Source organism: Passer domesticus, chromosome 1 (assembly GCF_036417665.1).
Source record: "Passer domesticus isolate bPasDom1 chromosome 1, bPasDom1.hap1, whole genome shotgun sequence".
Classification (NCBI taxonomy): Eukaryota; Metazoa; Chordata; class Aves; order Passeriformes; family Passeridae; genus Passer; species Passer domesticus.
In genome coordinates this window covers 134,422,043-134,444,393 of record NC_087474.1, presented here as the reverse complement: position 1 = coordinate 134,444,393, position 22,351 = coordinate 134,422,043, and the positions used below count along the sequence as shown (strand labels likewise).

Genomic DNA, 22,351 nt, shown 5'->3' with positions numbered 1-22,351 from the left:
ACTGGGCGTGGTCAAGGCTGGAACTTTGGAGAGGGGCTGTTGCTCAGCAACCTGACAGCCTTTCTGTAAACATTCCGCTGCAGTTGGCACATAGGGTCCCTCTCTTTCACTCTGCCTGCATGGGTATGTCCTGTTATTATTGTTAAAGTGCTAGTTTGTATAAAGTGTTGGCCTTTGTACTTTGCAGCCCAGCTCTTGAACCAGAGCTTTTTTTGGCGATAGGGTCTTGAGGTTGTTTAAGACTTCAGAGTATGTTCAGAAGGATGTATTTGGCAGGTGTTTCATGTGTAAAGAATTTGGGCACAGCTAATTTTTAAATTGGCTGCTGGTGTCCTCATTTTGGGATTGCATGTTGCAGAGAGATCACACCTGAGCTTCTGTTATGTGTGGGCTGGTTCTTGTGCCCCAAAACAGTCACTTTATGTTGTGACTTTGAGTAGATTTAACTTTTCCTCTAAACCAGTTTTCTTGCATCATAAGCACCTTGATGTTTAATTAATTTTTCTTTCATGCTTAAAAGTAGTTTTGTAATGCCAGGTCTAGTTAAGACACGGTGAAAAGCTGGATACAAAGTGAAGCAGTACTACTGTTTCTGTCTGTGTGTCTGTATTTTAATTCTCTTTGTTTTCTGAAAGGTTTTCAAAGTGTAAGAGCAATGAGATGTTTTTTCTGCCATATACAGTCTTAGAAAATCAGCATAAGACCTTAATTCCAGTTACAAGAAGAATAAGCAATCTTAAGAGTTGAAGTCAATTATGCTTGTCACTTCTTCCTAACACACTCTGTGAATGTTGTCTGAGGAAGGCTGTGAACTAAAAATTACTTAATGCTGTCATGCAGAGCAACCTAAGTGTGATGACAAGCTTCCATAATTTCTGTTACCTTAATATGATTTTCAGGATTAATTTTTTAATTGTTAAATTAGATTTTTTTTTTTTTATTGCACTCAGCAAGAGGGGAAAATAAACCTGAAAATGGCACATGTTTGCAAATGCTTAACCACTTGTTCTTAGATCTCCTGTAAAAAAGTAAACTTTTGGACCTAATTTTATGTAGTGATGAAAAACTTGGCTGGAGATCAATGACTTGCTTTGTGCACATTGTATTGAAATGTCATACTGGTTATGTGTGCTGGTTTCAATGAAGTTTTTTTGCACCTGCTTATCTTTGCTTTTACATATCAACTCTGTATCTTAGTACTTCAGAAGCAGTCTTGCAAAAATGTGGATGACAGGGAGATGGTTTGTAGGGTATTTCATGTAGAGGAATTATTTGGTTGTATTTTAAATTTAGCTCAACAAACTTCTTCCAAAGCAAAGTTTAGTCTAGAAAACTATTTATTTTTGCTCTCCAGTTATAGTTTAATAGCTTACAGTCATGTCACATCTACATTCTAAGGGTGGAGGAATATCTTCTTCAGAAGAAACGCAAAAATAGCAGTGAAATGCTGCAATACATGCCATAATTATGCTTTCTGAATTGCCTTATGACTTTTGACTGGACTCTATTTATGAATAGCTGTTTCAGGGCTTGAGTTTTCACTCAAGTCTTACTTAAAACTGATAAGTGCTTTATCTGTGTTTGTTTTTTTTGCCAGCCTTGCCTGTGAGCTCAAGTCATCCTCTGTTGTGAGAGGAAGTCCTGTTAAAATTATATTCAGCAGCCAAATTCCCAATGTGTTTTTCTCTCTTAAGTTAGTCCACTGTCCTTTTGAATGACAGGTGCTTTGGTTTTTGAATATCTTCATATCTGCTTAGATAGGTCTATTTTTTGTTTAGATCTGAATTGCTTTATGTTTTCTTTGGTTTGTTTGTTTGTTTTTTATGAAATCAGATTTTTCCATAGTACTTTGTTTATCATGTTCCAAATGCCAGGATAATTTTTTTTTGTCAGCTAGGCATTGCTTTGTCCTAGGTTCTGCTGCACTCTTGGATTATTTACCTGGGATTAATTGATGCACTATATTTTGCATCTGGTGAAGTGTTTAACTGTCACGTGTACTAAACCCTATTTTAGAGCAGAAATACTTGTTATTAATCCTGGGTACCAGAGAGATGCTCCCATTCTCTCCTCCTGTGCCTAATTCAATCTTTTGTGTATATGGTGTGCCTTGAAAATGTTACTATGCAAGTACCAAATAGGCCCACAGGTTTTTTGCATATTTCTGACTATCTTTCTTGTTTCTCTTAATTAGGAAAGCCTCAATATGGGAAGAACTAACAATGAAAATCCTGATGATCCAGGTAGTGTTGCAGTGTTTATTTCTGCTTTAAATTTTCTTGACTACACTCTAGCCAAAAGCCTTGTCTTTAACAATTGAGATGGACTGAACTACTTGTTTTTCATCTATTAACGAATTTATGTTCCTATTGCCATTACAAGCTTTAAGCTCTAGGGCTGTACTGTAGCGAGCTCAGAACAGGTATTCAGAGGAAAAAAAAATCCATTTGTTTTTTCTGAAATGCTTACAAGATAAAGAGTTGTGGACGTGTGGGAATATATCATGTACTGTGTTTTGAATACATCACATTTGCAACAGTACTTACACGACTTAACATTGTGTTGATGTGCAGCAGTTCCACCAGAAAGAAGTGAAGGAAACGAAGGTGATGGCCTGCGCCGCTCCTTCCGGCAGAGGAAAAGTGTTGAGCGCTACGAATCTCCCTTGGAAAGTAGGTGTGCTGGGCTGACCCTGGCTGGAAACCTGTGCTCACCAACCTGCTCTATCAGCCCTGCTTCTCAGCTGAGCTGGGGAGACCAAATAAGATGGAAGGCAACTTGTAGGTTAAGGCAGTTCACCAAAGCAAAAGAAAAGGGTTGTGCACAACTCAGAAAAAATGAGCATGTGATGTCATCTGCTTCCCAGGAAGGAGGGCTTCAGCATGTGTAGTGATTGCTTCAGAATGCAAACATTTTAAAAAACAAATGCCCCACCTTCCTCCTACTTTTCTTAACTTTTATAGCTAAGCTGATGTCATATGGTATGGAAAATCCCTTTGGTTAACCTGGGTCAGCTATCCCAGCTATGTCTCCTCCCAGGATCTTGCCAGCCTACTGCTTGGGAGTGGAATGTTGGGGAGACAGTACTGATGCTGTGCCAGCACTGCTCAGCAGTAGCCAAAACACTGGTGTGTTATCAACACCTTTCCAGCTACCAAGGCACAGCACAGCACTGTGAGGGCTGCTGGGGGGAAAATTAGCTCTATCCCAGCCAGACCCAATACAGAATGTTATGCAATACTATATATTATACAGTTTCTCTTGAGAGCTAATTTCTTATATGAAAGTGAGGGGTTGTTGGTTTAGATTTTTTTTTTTAATGAAAATACGTGCACACAACTTCTCTTTATATTTCTTACTTCATTCTGCCAGTAAATTTTATTGAATGCATGTATCCTCTGTGCATTCTCTTTTTTTCCTTGCAATTTGGCATCCTTATTGTTGCTTTTCAGTTAAAAAAATTACCTATCTACCCTTAAAATAATAACAATTAAAGAGACTTAATAATCTTACTCTTGTGGTTTTCAAATTTTCTTAAAAATCAGGTGTGTGTCTTTTTACTTCTATTGTACACTGATTAAACCACCCAACATTCCCTCTTTGGAACTTTCCCTCAACTTGGAGATGGATAATACATGTCCCATTTTCTGCCTTTGACTCTCCTGGTTTCTCTCAAACTTGTTTGTACCAAATTCTAAATTCTTTGCTTTCAACAGATGTAAGAAAACGTAACCTAAGCTCATGCAACTGCACTTCATCTGTCAAAGAGAGAGATTCAAGCAAAAAACCTAAACGGTTGGTGTATGGTTTATGATAGTTCTCCTTTATAAGATTGCTGTTGATATGTGTTGATATGTGTTGTGCTGTTCATATAGCTGACTAATGCCTTTAAGGTTTTTTTGACTGGTGGTAATTAGAGATTGATATAATTGCAGCTTACTGCTGTGGTAGTCTGAGGGTATAAGGAAAACATACCCTGCAGGGGCGGCCGTCCTTTTTACTAGTCCTTAGATTTTATTTGAAAATGCTGTATGTTTGGTCACTGATAAGGTGGTGAGGAGGGTTGTGGCTGAGATTGTGTAAGTGAAATTTCATTTTTCTGGAATGGAAGCCATAATGTCACTCTGAAAATCGTAGACTTGAAGGGTATACCAATTAAGATTTAAGACTTAATCTTGAAGAGTACAATTTATTAAAACTGAAGACAACTTACAGGGATAGCCTGTATGGAAGTTTAAATGGATTTTTTATTCAATCACTCAAGAGAGTTCACGTTTCTTTATGAAACTATACTTAAACAAGAAAAATGCCTAATGAAATTCTAAATTATATGTTGCAATACTCATATTTGTAAGTGCTAAGAGTTGTTAAAATAACTACCTCAGTTTAAAGTTCTTTATTTAGTCATGGCCATTAAGCGTAAAACTGTTGGAATGAATAACTATTTAGGAAGTTTATGCTCATTTATAAGGTCTTTTGGATTCACTTGCTATCATTAGAAAATCAAAAATTATCTAACTGCATCATAACTTTTTTCTTTCTCCTTAATTCAAATTAGGTCTCCTTCAGCCAACTCTCAGAAAGATGACATAAAGGGAGCTCCGATTGACCACACGAAAACTGAAGCAGCTCGGAAAGGCAATTTAAATGAAGTTCAGAAGGATTACATGAAAATTGGAGCAAGCCTGGCTGGTGCGGAGCAAATGCAAATAGATGGTTCAGTAAGTATTTTTACTTCATGGTGTCAGTGAGACATTTGCAGTATTTATGGAAGCTTCCAGTAATGGGCCATCTACAGCTCCTGTGACTGACAGTTTTCTCTCAAGAAATTTACGAATTGCCACTAACATTTTCTTTGTGCTGACATCTAATTTGTGATGGAATCTTATAGATGTTGCAGCTTTCTTTAACACATGTTCTGTTGATTTCATCTTTAGGCACAATTTCATGGTGTTGGTGGTCTCTCTGACCACATTTCAGCTTTAAAAGAGATGGTCATTTTGCCGTTGCTTTATCCTGACGTCTTTGAGATATTGAAATTTAAACCTCCAAGGTAAGACAAACCATTTAAAAAGATAAGTCCTTAACTCAATTATTTTTAGGAGAATATCCAGCTGTGGTTTCAACATGCGTCCATGCTTCAACATTTTCAGCAGTATTTATAGTTCTTTTTAGCACTAATAAAAAGTATTTTTTTTAAAAAAAGGATAGAATACAGCATATATGTAGGTTCAGAGATTTACTGTGTGGCAAACTAGCCCTTAAAAGGTGAAGTTGGAGATTGTTTTTCTTTAAAGTCCTGCATGCAAGTGGACTTGATTAGTTTGTGAGAAGAAAGGCAGTATCTGCTTCTAGTCAACTGTAGTTTGTTTTGTGGAAGTCCAGTTTTGTCTTACAGCAACTCTTTTTTTTCTCAAGTATTTTCAGATATTATTTTTACAATAATACATTGTTTTCACTGCAACTAGAACTTTGCAGTGTTTTTTATGTTTGGGCTAAAATAAAGAATCTGTCCCCTTTTTACACGGCTAAGCGAGTTCTGTGTTATGAAATGAAATTACTGGAGATTCATTAGCTTTATATATCCTTGGTCATGGTATATTGAAATTGGACTTCAAATTATTTGCTTCCAGTGAATTTAAAAGTATTAAAAACCAAAGAAAATCTGTGTTTTGCTTCTTTATTAATTGAAATTAATTTTGAAGCAGGAGTGCATTGGCTCTTTTAGTTGATGGAAATACAGAAATGCAGAATACCTTCCCATTTTTAGACTACTTCCTCTTTCTTAGTCACCAGCCAAGGGAGACCAAATCCAGTAACTCAAAACTTTTTAAAGGAGAATGAAATTATTTACTCTCAGATCTTGACTTTTGTGAAAACAAGAATGAATATGTAGTTTATAATTGAAAAATGTACTGAAGATTCATAAGTTAGCCCAGTCTCAGATTCTGCATTGGAAATTTGCTCTTGTTTTCTTCCACTCTACTGCAACCATCTCTGTTGGTTTGTCAGAACTGGGATGCTATTATATTTTATCAAGATTTTTTACATCTGCATTATTCTCTTTATTCATTTTGTTTGCTGTCTTGCAGAATTGTGTAGGAGCACTTTTGACTTTTCTCACACTTCAGCTGTTACTATCTTATCCATGAAGTGTTCAGCTTAGGAGAGCAGAGTTGTGTCTTTTAGGGATGGAGGTTGTAATAAATACTTTTCCATGACATTTTTTCTTATATGAATTTAAAAAAAAAATTCTTTCTTTTAAATTGTAGAGGCTGTTTATTCTATGGTCCACCAGGGACTGGAAAGACCCTGGTTGCTCGTGCACTTGCTAATGAATGTAGCAGAGGTGACAGGAAAGTAACCTTTTTTATGAGAAGTGCTGCCGACTGCATGAGTAAATGGGTAGGAGAATCTGAACGACAGCTGCGTTTAGTGTTTGAGCAGGTAAGGTTGAAACATGCCATGTGTTCTGTTGGAATTATAACTTTTTATAGTCATGAACTCTTTTTCATGTTTTGTAATCCACTTCCACTGAAATGGGATTATCAGTGTTCCCTTTCTCAGTAGAGTCTCTTGAGATGTATTGAAAAGATTAGTAAAGCAAACAAGAAAGTCACCACCACCACCACCACCCTCAAAAAACCCTTCACCATACACACAATTCAGTCACAAAAATGGTCTCAAGAAGCAAGAGATGGTAGCTTTAGGTGAGAGGAAAACAGATGCAGGGTGAAAACATGTTCATTTAAATTAGTAATGGAAGGCCACTTCCAGAAACTTTGAGTCCTGTCTGTTCTCGTGGTTGCCAAAGAGCAGTAAAAAATACTGGTATGAATTGTTTCCTGTCACCCAGTCTCAGTGGATTGAAAGGCTGATGTTTTCTGTTGACAAGCTGTTGTTTCACATTAGTTTAATTAGTAGAGATCCCTGATGAAAAATCTAGTTCCAGTGCCTTTCCAGCCATAATGTCTTTCTTCTCTTTCAAGTAGTGCTGTTTTCCTGATGCCGGTGTTCCTGTGTTTTTTGTAGGCCTACCAGATGCGACCTTCAATTATTTTCTTTGATGAGATCGATGCTCTTGCTCCTGTACGGTCCAGCAAACAAGATCAGGTTCACAGGTAGGACAGGTTTGATCTTTGTGAAAAGAAGACCACAACCTATTTATCTTGATGTGACACCTTCATTTAACCTGAAAGCTAGTAATTCAGTGCTAGTGAATTTCAGATGATTTTTAAACAATAAATGGAAACAATTCACTAAGCCTGATATCAGTACAAAATCTGTGTTACCTTATTTGTATTTTGCTATGTCTTAAAATAATTCTTTCAATGATCAGTATCTTGTCAATAAAAACCTGTCCTTTTTGAAGGATCAGTAGAGAAGGTTATGTGTGACTGAAGAAAATTTATTAAACCAGTGAATGAAAATTATATTTTTCTGTTAGCTCTGTTGTGGGGACACTTCTGACACTTATGGATGGCTTAGCCAGCAGAGGAGAGGTTGTGGTGATAGGAGCCACCAACAGACTGGATTCCATAGATCCTGCTTTACGAAGACCTGGGCGCTTTGAACGAGAATTCCGCTTCAACTTGCCAAACAAAGAGGTCAGAACTTCAAATCAATCTGATGTGGCAAAGTCCATCTTTGTGGCAAACCCCTGTAACAAGGCAGCATCGTGGAGCAGTGCAAGTCTCCATCTGTAGTGTACAGCTTGGACACAAGAGGGATATCTGGAGATGTTCCATTGTACTGTGAAGGCCAAACCTGGTACTGAATATATAATGGAATAAGATGATGTCAGCAAGTAGCTGCTTCTCTCTCAGACAAAGATATGAAGTACACTGCACAGGGCAGCACTTTGAGTTCAGAGGCAATAGCTCAGCAATGAAGAAATTTGTTTCATAGCAACAAAAACATTGGGATGTGGATGTTTGGGAGAGACATGGTGTGCAAAACTGTAACCCTGCTTTTGTGTTTTTTCTCTATCACTGATATTTCTTGGCAATTTTTGGAGCAAAGATAAAAGGCTAAGTGGATTGAAGGCTAGTAAAAGTGCATGAAACAGTGCGTTTAGCAAAAACCTTTGTATACAGTATTTATGTGCTCTCAGGAACAAGGGACAAGGTGCCATGAAACAGATATAATACACAATTCCCTGCTGTGGAAGAATTCTAGAAGTGTGCCATAGTTAATCTGTGTACCAGAAGATACTTCACTGAATGTCTTGCTAAGATCAGGGATGATAATGGGCCATGTTTGACATTTTCTGGATGAGTGACAGTAGTTGAGTCATAGTTTTTATTCCTGGTAGCAACTGTAGCAATTTTACATAGGCTAGGACTGTTTTCTTTGAAACAACTGGCAGAAAAGCAAATTTGATGAACTACTGAAACCTCACTGTGAAATTTTGCTAAATTTGTGAGAATTTTCTTTGATTCAAAATGTCCATTTGCAGATGAGGCTTTTACTACAATTTGTTTTTCAAAATCATTAGGTTTCATGCTTATAAAACTCATTTTTTTATGGAAGATGCACCTGCTTTTTATTTCACTTCATTTCCCACAAGATTTTGATGTGAGAATTCAAGAATGATTAAACTTCCTGCTTGAAGACACAGCGAATGTATTAATAACTGACATTTAAAATACTTAGTTTTAGCAGATAAGAAAAGTATTGTACTAGTGTGAGAGGTTTGGGGGTTTTGTGTTGTGGTTGTTTTCTTAGGAGAAAACTTAAGGCAAACTAAAATGCAGCGATTTGGTTTCTAGGCAAGATTAGAAATTTTCAAAATCCACACACGAGACTGGACCCTGAAGCCATCGGACAACTTACTTGAAGACCTGGCTGAGAAATCTGTTGGTGAGTTTGAAAGCAGTGTGGGTCCTTTTTCCCTGGGCAACGTTCAACCACTCTGCCCCCAGCCTGCATCACTGCATGGGGATGTGACAGAAGTGCCAGGAGCTGGCACCTGGCTTTGTTGAAACTCACACTCATTGATCCATCCTGTCCAGATCCCTCTGAAGGGCCTTCCTGATCTCCAGCAGATCAACACTCCCACACAATGGAATATTGTCCACAATCTTACTGAGGGTGTACTCAATCCCCTCATCCACATCATTGATAAAGATATTAATAAGGACTGGACTCAGTACCGAGCCTTGGAGAACACCACTAGTGAGCCCTCTGCTAACTGGCTAGGCCATCCATGCAGTTTTTAACCTATATAACACATATATGTGTTGACGTAACACTTTTTCTTGTTTTGTTTGTCAGGATTCTGTGGTGCTGATATTAAAGCCTTATGTGTTGAAGCTGGGCTCTGTGCTTTGCGTCGCCGCTATCCGCAGATACATGAAAGTGACAAAAGACTGAAAATAGATGCCAGATCAATTAAAGTAACAGCAAAGGATTTTGCCATGGCCATGCAGAAGATTGTTCCAGCATCACAGAGAGCTGGGGCTTCACCTGGGAGAGCACTACCATCTATTTCAAAGCCACTGTTAGAAAACACCCTGGAAAGAATTTTACAAGCCTTGCAGAGACCATTTCCCCATGCAAAACTTGCACTGAAGACCCAAGGTATTATAATAACATCTAATTGTTATACTTTGCAGGTGCAGAGTGGGAGCTGTGGGCTCTCTACTGGAGCCCCCTATTACTGACAGTAGCTCACATCCTGTTGATAATTTCAGAGATGGATCTAAGGTTTCACGTATGAAGCACTTTCCAAATTGTAGTATCATAGAATGATTTGCATTGGAGGGACTTTAAAAGTGATCTAGTTCCAACCTGGACAGGGACACCTTCCACTAGACCAGGTTACTCAGAGCTCCATCCAGCCTGGCTTTGAACAGTTCCAAGAACTGGGCATCTATAACTTCTCTGGGCAACCCATTTCAATGCCTCAGCACTCTCAGAGTATAGAATTTTTTGCTAATATCCAATCTAAACTTACTGTCTTTCAGCCTGAACCCATTTCCCCTTGTCCTCCCGCCACATGCTCTTCTAAGGAGTCCTTCTTCATCTTTCCTGTAGGTTTTCTTCAGGTACTGGAAATCCAAAAGTAGGTCACCCTGAAGCCTTCTTTTTTCCAGGCTGAACAAACCAAATTTTCCCAGCCTTTCCTCATAAGAAAGATGCTCCATCCCTCTCATCATCTTGGTGGCCCTCCTGTGGACTTGCTCCAACAGGTCCATGTCCTTTCTGTGCTGGGACCCCAGAGCTGAAGGAGCCCTGCAGGTGGGGTCTCACCAGAGCAGAGCAGAGGGGCAGAATCCTCTCCCTTGGCCTGCTGCCCACGCTGCTTTGGATGCAGCCAAGGACACAATTGGTTTTCTGGGTTGCAAGAGCACATTGCTGGGTCATGTCAGCCTCTCAGCCACCAGCAGCCCTAAGTCATTCTTTGCAGGGCTGCTCTTCATCTGTTCATCCCCAACCTGTGTTGATACTGGGAATTGCCCTGACTCAGGTGCAGCACCTTGAATTTGGACCTATTGAACCTTATGAGATTCCCATTGTCACAGTTCTTGAGCTTGTCCACATCCCTCTGCATGGCATCCCATCCTTCAGGTGTGTCAACTGCATCACTCAGCTTAGTGTCATCTGCAGATTTACTGAGGTTACACTCAATTCCCTCATTAATGAAGATATTAAGAGTAGTCCCAGTAGGCACCCCTGAGGGACACCACTTGTCAGTGATGTCACTTGGAACTCTAAGCAATTGATTGCTACCCTCTGGATGTGACCATCCAACCACTTTCTTATCCATCTAAAAGTCCACTTATCACTCATCCGTCTGTCTCCAATTTAAAGAGAAGTACACTGTGGGTGATGATGTCAAAAACTTTACAGAAGTCCGGATGAATGATGTCTGTAACCCTTCCTTTGTCCACTGATGTTATTAATAATTATTATGAATATAGTAAATAAATGCTTAAATGAGGGGAGAAGGGTTTTTCTGGTATCTAAGAACTACAGAAGTTGTTCCTGATCATCTTCATTCTAAGGAAAAAATGTCCCAAGTGTTTGTCAATAGGGAGATAATATCTGATGCAAATCATAGGACATAGGACAGCTTGGTATAGACTTGTGCAATCTCCTTAGATCTGTGGTAGGGTGTACTCTAATAATAGCATTCAAATAAAAAATGCAAGATAAATGGTTTCCAGCACTGATTTCAAAGGTGTATTAAAGCAAGAGCGAGATATAAACTATTCAGTAAAGATAACACATTTTTTTGTCTTTAAATACTATTTTAGGGAATGATGGGATTGACAGTGATGATGAGTCACCATCAGTCTCTGAAAAGAAGCCTGACAGCAAAAAGGCAGAATTACGCACTTTGAGCAGGTACATGTTTGTCCTCTTTATGGTGATGTTTTTGAGAAGGCTGCATCTGTAAAATGTTATGTAAATATGTGAGGGCTGCTGGATGAAAGAGTTAAGGGTGTGTGTGAGGGTGATCAATATTTGCAAGAATTCAACTGTGAAGATCCAACTGGGTACTGAATCTAACTGTTCTGACTACGCTGCCCTGACTTGTCAAAATGATCGGCCCAGCCTTCTTTTACTAATTTAAACTGGTTCACAGACTATTAAAACAAGTTGGTTTAATCCATAGTATTCCTTCAAAGACTCTAGACCCAAAAATGCTCATTCTGTCCTTTTAGCTTAAGAATCTCTGTGGATTTATGTAGCCATCTTTTACCCTTCTACCTTCCAAGATGGTTGAACCAGTAGCAAATTATGTATCAGAAACAAAATCAAGAAGTGGTTTGTTAAGCCACTAGGAGAAAAATTTAAATGATGCCTTCATTTTTTACCTTTACCCTACAGATTTTTTGTTATCTTTTGACATTTTAATTGTGGAAGTCATGTAGTCCAATAGTTTTAAAAACAGTTTATTTTCAGATATTTTTCTCCCTTCCCATGGCTGTGCTACCCAGAAAGTATTACTTGCTGAGCTTCACTAGGTTTCTATGATCTTTTACTTCAGCAAGTGTAGGTACACAAAGTAATGTGGTGGGAAAATGCACAGACCTCTTCACAAGTGTATTTCATGCAAGTAAAGCAAGATGACTAGGAAATTAATGCTCAAGTCAAAGATGACACAACCAGAATGACTGAATAAAATGAATATAAATCTTACAACTATTTAGAGTAGTGATGTAATTTAAGCAATCAAGTAATGTTTTTCTTCAGATACATATAATGTGTTTTAGTACCCACATTAGTCTTTTTCTAGAAATGTGGTTTTGCCCCTTTCTTCCCACCATCTCCAGGAACTGTGGTCAATTTGTAGCTAAATTTGACAGGTGTAGACATCTCACTTATAAGCTGAAAATGGTTATGCATGGACAGTAAAGAGACCCAGCTGGTTTGAGCTGTAAGAATTTTTATTTTGCCCTGTTATCAGGTTACTCACCAGCTGTTTTGTGTGTATTTGCCTGGACATTCCCCCTGTGGGATTTAAGAACTGTTACTTAACCCAGCCAAAGGAATAGTAGACATGCTGGGAACTGGCAGAATGATTTTTTTTGTTTTGGCAGAGGAGTGATACCAGTTTTTGAGAAAATAGACTTTGATAAATGGGCTGGTCTTCTTGATCATGGAATCACAGACTAGCTTATTATTTAGTAGAACATGGCACATATTTACAAAAAAAATGTATGGGAAAAATATTTAACATCTTTGTGCCTCTTCATCACTCTTCTTTAAACTTGTTTTCTTCTTATTTTTGTAGAAATCCTTCTTACCAGCCAACATCTTTCAGGCCACGGTTCTTACTAGTTGAAGAGCCAGGATGTGGGCAGGCTTTTGATTTGGCACCTGCCATATTACATGCCCTGGAAAAGTTTCCAGCTTATACACTAGATCTACCCACCTTGTTTGTTAGCACTGCATCACAGGAAGAAACATGTTCACAGGTATCTTTTTTGTTGCTGTTGTTGTTCTCATAGGATTCTTGAACAGTATATAAACTAGTGAAATAAGCACAAATCACTGTTAATGGAGTTGGCCTGATTTGAATTTGCTGTTAGGTGTTTATTTTTGTCTGAAAATTCAATTTTCTTGTAGATGGAATGATACTGAATAAGCATATTTGTGCATACCCATGTTTCATTTCTGTCTGAAATGAAAGAGAGAGGATGGATGTTGCTAGCAGCTTGGGAAGATGGGAAGTGCTGCTAATAAGCCCCTCTTTGTGGCAAGCAATCCTGCTGGTCTTGATGGGATCCAGAAAGTTGGTTTTGTTGCTTCTTAGGTCTCTGTGCTCCCCATAGCTGGCTCTATATCATTCTGATGGTGTCATGCAATTTTTGCAACCTTCTTTTTTATTGTATTTGTAAGGCAGCCAAACTTTTTGTGAAAAGATGTTTTTTTGAATATACATATACAGTTTGTACTGGTGCAGTGAAATGCAATGAAAACATTCCAATTCATGGAATGCTTAAATGTGCAAACTGATGTGTGTCCCTTATCTAGGAAAAAAAAAAAAAAAAAGCAGATTACTGCAGTTTTGATTTTTTTACTTTTAGGCAGGAAATCAATTTAATTACTTGACAGTGCTGTATTAAAATATTTTTTTCTTTATTAGCAGCATTTTAGAGCTGTAAAAGTCAGGACAGACACATTATGTGACTGGATACTCATTTGCCACACAGGAGGAGAAATTCTCTTTTCATTATGTCATGGTTGCACCTATGGCTATACAAATACCCTGTCTACTGCATGGATATTCCACACATTTTTGACAGGAACTCCCTGCATATTGTTACTCTGAAATGATGCATGGAGAAATCTGCTGTGTGAAAGGACTGTTGCCACTTCCCTCATGCAGTATATTCGTGTTCTCTTCTATGATTGAAGTGACATCTGTAGGCAGTGGTTTGTGGTCTTTCAAAGCACATCATCTGGTCTGATGGATACTTTGATAATGAGAGGATGGAGAGGCTGTGAGCGATTTAGCTTTTCAGGCAGGCTAAGGACTAGTCACCTCTTATAAAATGTTCTTGAAATTATAATTTGTGTCCAGGCTTCTTTTACTCATCTTTTAGCCCTCATCTTTTCACATAGGTCTTTGTTCAGGCTGTGCTCCAATCTAATGTGGGTATGGGCCCACACTGAACTGGAAATGGTGCAGTCACAGCTGTGTAGTGATTTCTCCAGGCTAACACATCTTGCTGAAGGGTTAGTCTTGATTTTTCAGGCACATCATCACATCATCTGAGTTTTGAGGCTCTTTAGGAGTTATCTTACCCCTAAGTAGTGATTTGAAATATGATTCCATCCTGTTTCTGTCAGCACAGGAATGTCTATGTTTGAGTCAAAGTGAAAATGTTACCTTATTGTTAAGGAATTGTTCATTTATTGGTTTGTCTTGATGTCTTGGCTTTATGCACTCTTATGTCACAAGATAGTCTGTTCCACATGATGCAATTTTCTAATCCAAGCTTTCATTTTACCAGTTGATACGAGAAGCTCAAAGAACAGCACCAAGTATCATTTATATCCCACAAATCTCTTCATGGTGGGAGGCTGTTGGACCTACACTGAAAGCTGGTTTTACAGGATTGTTGAATAACATTCCATATTTTGCTCCAGTTTTGCTCCTTGCAACGTCTGATGTGCCACATGAAGATCTCCCTGAAGAGGTATTTCTGTCAATACTTTTCTTTCTTTGTTACTCAGTTTCTTGTTAATGTACAACATTGGAGTTCTGTGCTGCTTTTAAGCAGATTTATGCTGTTATTACTCAGGCACCAGAACCTCTTAAAATTTTCTTAGAATAAAAAATTCTGAAAGCATTTGTCTAAAGTGTTTTCTGAGTGAATAGATTGACTTTGACCCAACTTTTTCTCCCTTCTCACACACTTGTGCTTACTAGACAAACATATAGATATACTTCAGACAACCAGTTCAGTAGCTTCAGGATGGTTTGGTGTGTACTTAGTGAAGAATACACAGTGCTTGAAAGATAGACGGGAAAAAGACTGCTTTTCTGAAAACATTTTTACTGAAAAAGTGCTGTGGTCATACTGTTAGTGATAGAATCTAATTTCTAATTTAAATTATTTCACAAAAAATCAATTTCTTCATCTAGGTGGAAACTTGGCAAATTAAAAAGCTAAGGACTAACTTCTGTTTAAGCAACTTGAAAATCAATTTTTAGTTGTATTTCTTAACAAAATTAATTAAGAACACATGCTGTGCTTTCTAGAATCTGAGAGTGTTCATTAAAGAAAGGTGTTTAAAATATTAATATGCTGCTCTGATTATTTTGTCTAAGTAGCAAAGTTTTTATAAATTTAATAAGTGCCTTCTAAAATTAAAAAAACAACAAAAATCCCACATTACCAAAAAGTTGGCACTTGTCTGCTGAGCCCTGCCTCTTGCCTCTGTCATAAATATTCAAATTAGAGAACATCAAGCTGCCTAAATGTACAATAAGCAGTATTTGGGGAGGTAAATGTCACCCCTTTCCGATTGGTTTATCATATGTTTTTTCATGGATCTTAAGCTCGAGAAGGTTGATTAGAGAAAGTATTTTAGTCTGCAGTGCTATGGAAATCCAGCCTTTTAAGGCCAAGGAGTTAACTTTTAAAGCTTGTTTTATCTAGATGCATATTCAGTGTAATATAGAAATGCACTTGTCTGTTTGGAATAGAAAATAAAAAGTTTTTGTGGCCTTATATCTCTTAAATCTCTTTTCTTCTCATGGTCTAGATAAAAACATTGTTTAATACTAATCGTGAAGAAGTTTTCAATATCCCACGGCCTACCTGTGCTGAAAGGAGAGGGTTTTATGAGAACTTGATTATGAAGCAAGCTGCTGAACCTCCTGCATCAAAAAATAGTACAGGTAAGGATTTTCTACATATAAAACTTTATTACTGTAAGTTAACAGCTAATACAGAATTTGCTTTGGTGATAATTCTTTGTCATTCATCTTTCATGTACTTGCATTCAAGCACCATGAATTGACTAAAATTTTTCTCTGTTATTGCAGAGAGGTACCCTATTCAGGTACAAGATACTTTGCGAATACTCTCCCTACATTAAGAGAAATCCTGACTTAAATTTGCATCATTCCAGATTCACAGGCACATGCAAGATGTTCTCAGGTGGATGGGCAACCACAGGTATTGGACAAGAAAGCAATCAAAATTAAAAAACGAGGAGTGTTTGTGGATTACTCTGAGCTCAGAGTAAGTCAAACTTCAATTTTGTTAATACTGAAGTAGGACATTTTCTTTGTGTTTGAATTAAGTCAGTTGTTAACCAATGCCAGTTCAAACAATTTATGAGAGGGATATATAGCTTGAGAAACAATGCAGCCTGTAAGGGACTATGACAGTTCTTTCTGCAGCTGGTGTAAACTGCTGCTCTTGCTGTATTTTAGAAGATGGAGTTCTCCTCCCACTTTTTAATGTAAAAGGGCTTGTTAAATTTTAGAGCAGCCCAATGACAACCTTCTAGTACTGTTAGTTATTGATGCAGTTTTTACGATGGATTTGGGTAGGGTTGTTTTGTTTTTCTGTTTGCATATTTTCATGTATTATGAACCAGAAAAGGACCTTGATTTTTAGCAGTTATGGCTTTAAATCTAAAATTAGCCGGTTGACCTAAAGCATATCCTGGATAAAATACTAATACCCACTTTTTCAAAATTCTTTTAAAATCCAGTATTAGAATTTTGCATTTCTACAGTTACAGAGTTATATGTTATTTCTAATCCCCTGTAGGAGAGAAGTTGTGATCCTATGCTATAGCTGGGGGAAGGGTCAAAATGGGCCTAGCTGCAGGGGGTAAAAGAGGTTTCTTTGCTTGAACTGGAGAGGGTATAAAAGAAGGACCTGAATTTCAGGGAATATTGGCTTGGGCGAAAATTTGGGAAGTTGCTAGCTGAAGTCCTGGAATTTGGTCAAAGTAGAGGAGGCCGCTGTTTAACTGTCTGAGAAAGAGAGTGTTATTTGGATGTTTCCTCTGTATGGGGAGAATATGACCAGAATGGAATCCCGTCTGATGAAGGGGCTTGTCCACACAATTTCTGTCACATTTTTAAGCTGTGACATAATTTGTAGAAGTGAAACTAGTTTTCTTAGGCTGGTGTTCTGCAGAAGCAAATTTTAGGGGATTTTGTTGTTCACATCTCCCTGCATATGTAAAGAAACCACATAGGTTTTTCTAGAGTCAGAGTGCTAATAGCATGTGCTCTAAAGTTACTTCCAGCTGGAGAAATGGTATGGTAGAGTCCTTATAGATGTTTCAGCTTATATATATTTTTCAGCTGTGAGGAGAAAACTACAGTCATGAAACATGTCTATTTAGAAAACTTGTTTCCATGACATGAGTGTCACTGGAACTTGACACTTGTACCAGAGAACCTCATTGAAACTTTCCTGAAGTCAATAATCTGGGTGAACCTCCAAAATATATCTGCTTGGTTTTGTATGGATAGGTTTTTTTATTATTTGTTTGGGTTTGTTAAGTTGGTTTTGATTGGTGGCAGTTTCTGTTTGTTTATTTGCTTGGTAATAGGCATAGAACTTGACAAACAAAGAGAAAAGCATGCACTCACCTATGTGGCAACAATTAGAAGTTGTTTCACTGGAGATGTTGGCCATGCACCTCTGTCATGTCCTTTGTGTTGTGTTTACAGCAGCTGAAAGCTTCTGTGGGTTTTGTGCCTCTAAGCTGCGCGTTGGGTAGAAGGAAGTTCAGAGAAATACTCAAATCTTGTGGTAACTGATCTCAGTAGGGCTGAGTTAATGGCAAGCAGCTGTGAGGCAGTAATATTTTCATTTGGTTCAGCTGCCTTCTTAAGCTATATCTTCACAACCTCACATAACACAGAACTGCTGGACTGCAGTGGTGTCACTAGCTTGCTAGTGTTGCATTTCCTCAGATTATCACACTCACATCTCAACAGAAGGGGCTGTGTGACAGATATGTAATTTGCTACAGGTGGTCATTCTGTTCTAGCTCATCCACTCCTAAGTTGAAAGGTAGGAGCTAGCTGGTGTTTGGCACGGTAACATCCAGCTAATGGGTAGGGGTGAGTACTTAAGGAGCTTCTGTCTCCAGCTGGCATGGCTGTACCTGGAAAATCTGTAACCTGGCTTCCAAAGACATATTTTCCAGGACCCTGTATTGCATTTCTAATGAAATACAACCGTGGCTTTTCAGTAGCAGCTACTCTATAACAAAGTGGATTGTATCATTCCCTGCTGTTCTGGAGGCAGCTGATTGGCAGTTATGATCGTTGATGTCATAGATTGATAAGTAAGAAAATATTGTCTGAACTTTAAACCTTCATTTTGTCTGAAGTGTGAAAAATTGTTTTCTCCAATTAAATTTTGTGGGATATTTAATCAGATCTCTGAAGTGCCACTTTTATTTAACAAGATATGAAAGTAGGACATACCTTGTGCTATTCTGAATTGTAGTTTCCACTTTTCTTCAGAAAGTGTTGGATGCTGTTGTTGCGGCAACTGAGAACGTCAGTATATCAAGTATGGCAAAACTATATTCTGTTCTTAGCACGTGCATTTACCAACAGCGGGAAAATCCAGACAAAACCAAATTAGTGGAGGTAATTTTTTTTGTCTTAGAGCACTTTCTGTCACATGATATTATGCGTATGTATGTTATGCATGTGTATGTGCTCACAATTATTTATCACTCTTTACTGCTTAGTTGCCTGTGTTACAAGACTTTCATTTCAGAATAAAAGACATCTACTCATATTGCAAACCTATTATTGAATTTGGCATAATTGTTGGTAATTTTGGCAGAACAGGGCAATCGGTCCACCTACACAACCTCTCAAACCAGTTAATCTATCTGTCACTAGTCTTTCTGATGAACTTTTTCAGTTCTATAAAGAAGGTGGGGGGCTGTGAAAGGAGAGCATTTTTTTCAGTCTGCCATTTCCTATTTCTTCCCTTGCAGGCAGGCACATGTGGTAACACTTGGATAGCACTCATTCCATTCTTGAAAAGAAATTAAATATGAAACATTACAAGACTTCAGGCTTTTCTGTAGGCTCACTAGACTTTCTTTTTAACTTGGCATGGCTCAAGCTTCTTTAATATGATGTGGGGAGCAATGATGGTTTGATGCTAATGAGTCCAACTCTTTAATCTCCTCCTCTGACAGAGGATTTCTGAGTTGTTGGAACTCAGCAGAAATCTTCCATAGGCACCTATGGTCCCAGGCAGGTATTCTCAGTATTAAGTTGTTTTAGATAGATTGAGTATTCAGTCTTCAAGATCCTTGAATCTATTGAATCCGTTTGTCTTTCAGATGTTTATGCACGATATTACATAAAATTCTTTACGCTTCTAAGTCTGCCTTAAAAAAAAAAAAAAGGCAAGTCTCTTCTGTTTTGCTAAGGAGGCCATTCCTGAAAGTGATCCCTTCTCTCATCTAGCAAAATCATGTGTTTGAGCATGAGAAGGGATTTGTTTGTATTATATCAGGGCTTGTGGGCTCTTGTGACTGGACTTGATTTTTTTGTTCATTTTCTATTTCTACTTTTAGCTTTAGTTCCAGCTTTCAGTAGTGGCTCTTCAGGAACTGTCTTTTATTGTTTGAAAGCATCTTGATAGAGAGGCATTGTTCCTTGAGACAGATCCTTGCAGTTTCTCTGGCCTACTCTCTGTTTTGGGTGCCTAAGGACTTGTTTGAAGCTAGTGGGGCTAGAAGGACATTGTGATGGTGGTAGCACATGTATTGGCTAAAGATTACTAACACTTGGATGTATGTACAGATTATTGATTCTTTTGATGAAGAAGTTATCAGGGTTCTCAGGCTTGTATTCACACTGGCTACTAATTTGTCTTTTTTTTTTTCTCCTTATTAGGAAATGAAGAAAGAAATTGTAGCCCTCAGTTGGCTGTGATACTTGACTTCAGTGTACTTGACCTACTGTAATGTATGGCTCCCAAATACATAAGTTATATTTAGCATGTCTCACTAATTGTAACAGCTATAGGAAAAAAGAACAGAAGAAATAAGCTAAGTACCTAACTGAAACCAGACATAAGAGACTGCTGAACCAGCGACACTTAGTGAAATGACCAATATGCCAGATTATGAGGAACAAAACAAGGCAAACATATTCAACTAGGTAATTCCAGAAGTAGATCATACCCACTGCATTGAGAAAGGATCTGTCTGAAGAAGGGAAGGCATCAGCTGAAGAGAAGTGGGCACCAGCTTGAAAGAAGATGGAGCATGTGGGCTAATTAGCATATGAAGCAAGAGCATCATTCAACCAACAGAAGATTGAATATTAATGAATAGGAAGACTGTGTATTTGGGAGCCAATCAACAGTAGTGTCTGGAAAGTTTTGATAGTCAGTATGCTGGCATTGTGGATTTACTGCCTACCACCACCCTCTTCTGCACAAAACTGAAAATAAATCCAATACCTCTACTTTGTATGGCTCAGCCTTTTGCACACTGGGTGAAAGAACCCATTTTGGGACAACAATATTTTCTTTTCAATAGAACAGCATGGAATTCTAAAGTGTATTGATTCTGATTCCTGCTGTTGTCTCAAACCTTCCAAACATTTTTTATCGCTGGAAGACACTGGAACTGCTTTTTTTTTTTTTCTCCTTCAAGTTTATTTCTAGTGAAGAGAAGCTGAGAGGCCAGGAGTAGGACACAGGGTGCCATTCTCGCTTGTGGCTCTGGCTGCCCTGTCATCTCATGGGAATGGGCCCAGAAGGCACCCGAGTGCCCTGGGATGTGGGAGCAGGCAGGCTGGGGTGGCACCACTGCCTTGCAGGCGACCCTGGAGTGGCCACCTCCAGGGCTCCAGATCTGAGTTCATCCCCTTGGATCCTCCTCCCTCAGTAGCTGATGCATGTGGATGTGCTGGTTTGCTGGTTTATTTGTTCTTCCTGTTTATTTTGATTCAGTTTCTTACCTGTAAAGTTATCTTATGAAGATTAACTTAAGCACTGCTTTGTTTTGTTGTTTTTTTTTTTAATAATGGTCACACAGAGAATGCCCATATTTTGATGACAAAAAGGTGTCAGGACCAGCGCTTGACACAAATATACATAACCTCTGAGTGCATTTTAGCTGGCCTAAAGTACTTGTGAAATGCTCTTTAGTCAAGTGTCTATATGTTCTACTTTAGATGCTTTAAAAACAAAACTCTATAAATCATCACTAGATTGTGCTTAATTAAGACTCATAATCTAAGCTGGTGAAAATGTTACTTAAACTTTTTATAATTTTGGTCTACCTTAGTAAAAAAGAGACAACTTACATGGCTATAAAGCTGTCATGTAGCCTATGCTTTCTGCATCTCAGTGTTGCTACTTCAATGACTGTATCATTCAACTTGCAGGAGTTCAGTGTTTTTAACATAGCTTTCAAAAGCTAAAAGTCTTATATTTCCAAGTCAGGCTCTTCTTTCCAGACTGTCTTGCATTTTCATGGGAAACACAGACCAAATCCAATTCAGAAATGGTCTGCCCTGCCTTGGAGTGAGGCTTGTCATGGGCTCTGTTTCCTTCTCAAGGAACATTTTCAGGAGTTTCAGCTGCATGGATTAGGGCTTTTTTTTTTTTAAATTTTCTTTATCTATCAATTTCAAAACTACTGAACTAAGAAAGAAGAAATGCTCAGGGTGGTGGATTGATGTTTTTTGGGGTTGTCTTCCTTGAAAAGGATTGTGGAACCTGCTTTAAAATTGCTGCTTTGCTTTTGCAGTCTAAGCTATGAGCAGGCAGTGACAGTTTCTTTTGGAGAATGCCATGGGAGACAGTATCAAAGATTTTACTAATGTCCAGGTAGAAAACATTCACAGCCTTCCTCTCATCCACCAAGCAGGAGCACCATGTTGTAAAAGGAGATCAAGCTCATCAAGCAACACCTACCTTTTATAAACCCATGCTGGCTGAGCCTGAGCCCATGGTTGTATTTATGTTCAGTGTGATGGCACTCAAGATCCTCTGGACCATGACCTTCTGTAGCACCAAGGTGAACTGGTTTAGGACAAATTAGGGGAAAATATCTCCAAAGGAGCCCCTTATAGGAAACAAAACCCTCCGCACCTTCCCCCCTCCCCACCACTGGGTTCGGGAAGAATTTCTTCAGAGGGGAAGTGGAAAAAGCTTGTTTATTAAAGAACAACAAAAAAAACACTCCCAGCACAAGAGAAATAGCCCGAGATGGCAACAGATGTTTCACCAGTCCAAGGGGTCGAGCCGTTTCTCTCTTCGCTGCGGAGGGTACGAAGCTTCTCTTGCAGACCCCGGACAGAGCCCCTTGCCCGGCGCCGGTCCGATATCTTCGGGGGGGGGGAAGGGGGGGGGGGAAGGGA

At 38.6% G+C, this 22,351-nt stretch overlaps 1 protein-coding gene across 5 annotated transcripts; it reads left to right on the top strand.

The window, feature by feature from the left end:
* The first annotated feature begins 13 nt into the window (after nt 1-13).
* Nucleotides 14-20,446, top strand: LOC135281548 (ATPase family AAA domain-containing protein 2-like). Of its 5 annotated transcripts, none has more exons than XM_064390526.1 (18): nt 14-123; nt 2,195-2,243; nt 2,574-2,672; nt 3,717-3,795; nt 4,559-4,721; nt 4,938-5,053; nt 6,273-6,447; nt 7,033-7,121; nt 7,448-7,607; nt 8,772-8,862; nt 9,277-9,582; nt 11,262-11,352; nt 12,746-12,929; nt 14,472-14,657; nt 15,730-15,865; nt 16,099-16,211; nt 18,470-18,598; nt 19,871-20,446. In XM_064390526.1, exons 2-18 carry the CDS (start codon nt 2,207-2,209, stop codon nt 19,907-19,909), a joined length of 2,193 nt encoding a protein of 730 aa, XP_064246596.1. In that variant the 5' UTR covers nt 14-123; nt 2,195-2,206; the 3' UTR covers nt 19,910-20,446. The 5 variants fall into 5 exon arrangements, with proteins under 5 accessions (XP_064246596.1, XP_064246611.1, XP_064246620.1 ...); XM_064390536.1 differs by having other exon boundaries at nt 28-123; nt 2,577-2,672; XM_064390541.1 differs by lacking the exon at nt 18,470-18,598.
* The last annotated feature ends 1,905 nt before the right edge of the window (nt 20,447-22,351 follow it).

Coding starts and splice junctions, on each gene's coding strand:
- LOC135281548 (XM_064390526.1), top strand. CDS start 2,207: ATGGGAAGAACTAACAATGAAAATCCTGATGATCCAG. Junction 3,796..4,558: donor TCAAGCAAAAAACCTAAACG/GTTGGTGTATGG, acceptor AATTCAAATTAG/GTCTCCTTCAGCCAACTCTC. Junction 8,863..9,276: donor CCTGGCTGAGAAATCTGTTG/GTGAGTTTGAAA, acceptor TTTGTTTGTCAG/GATTCTGTGGTGCTGATATT.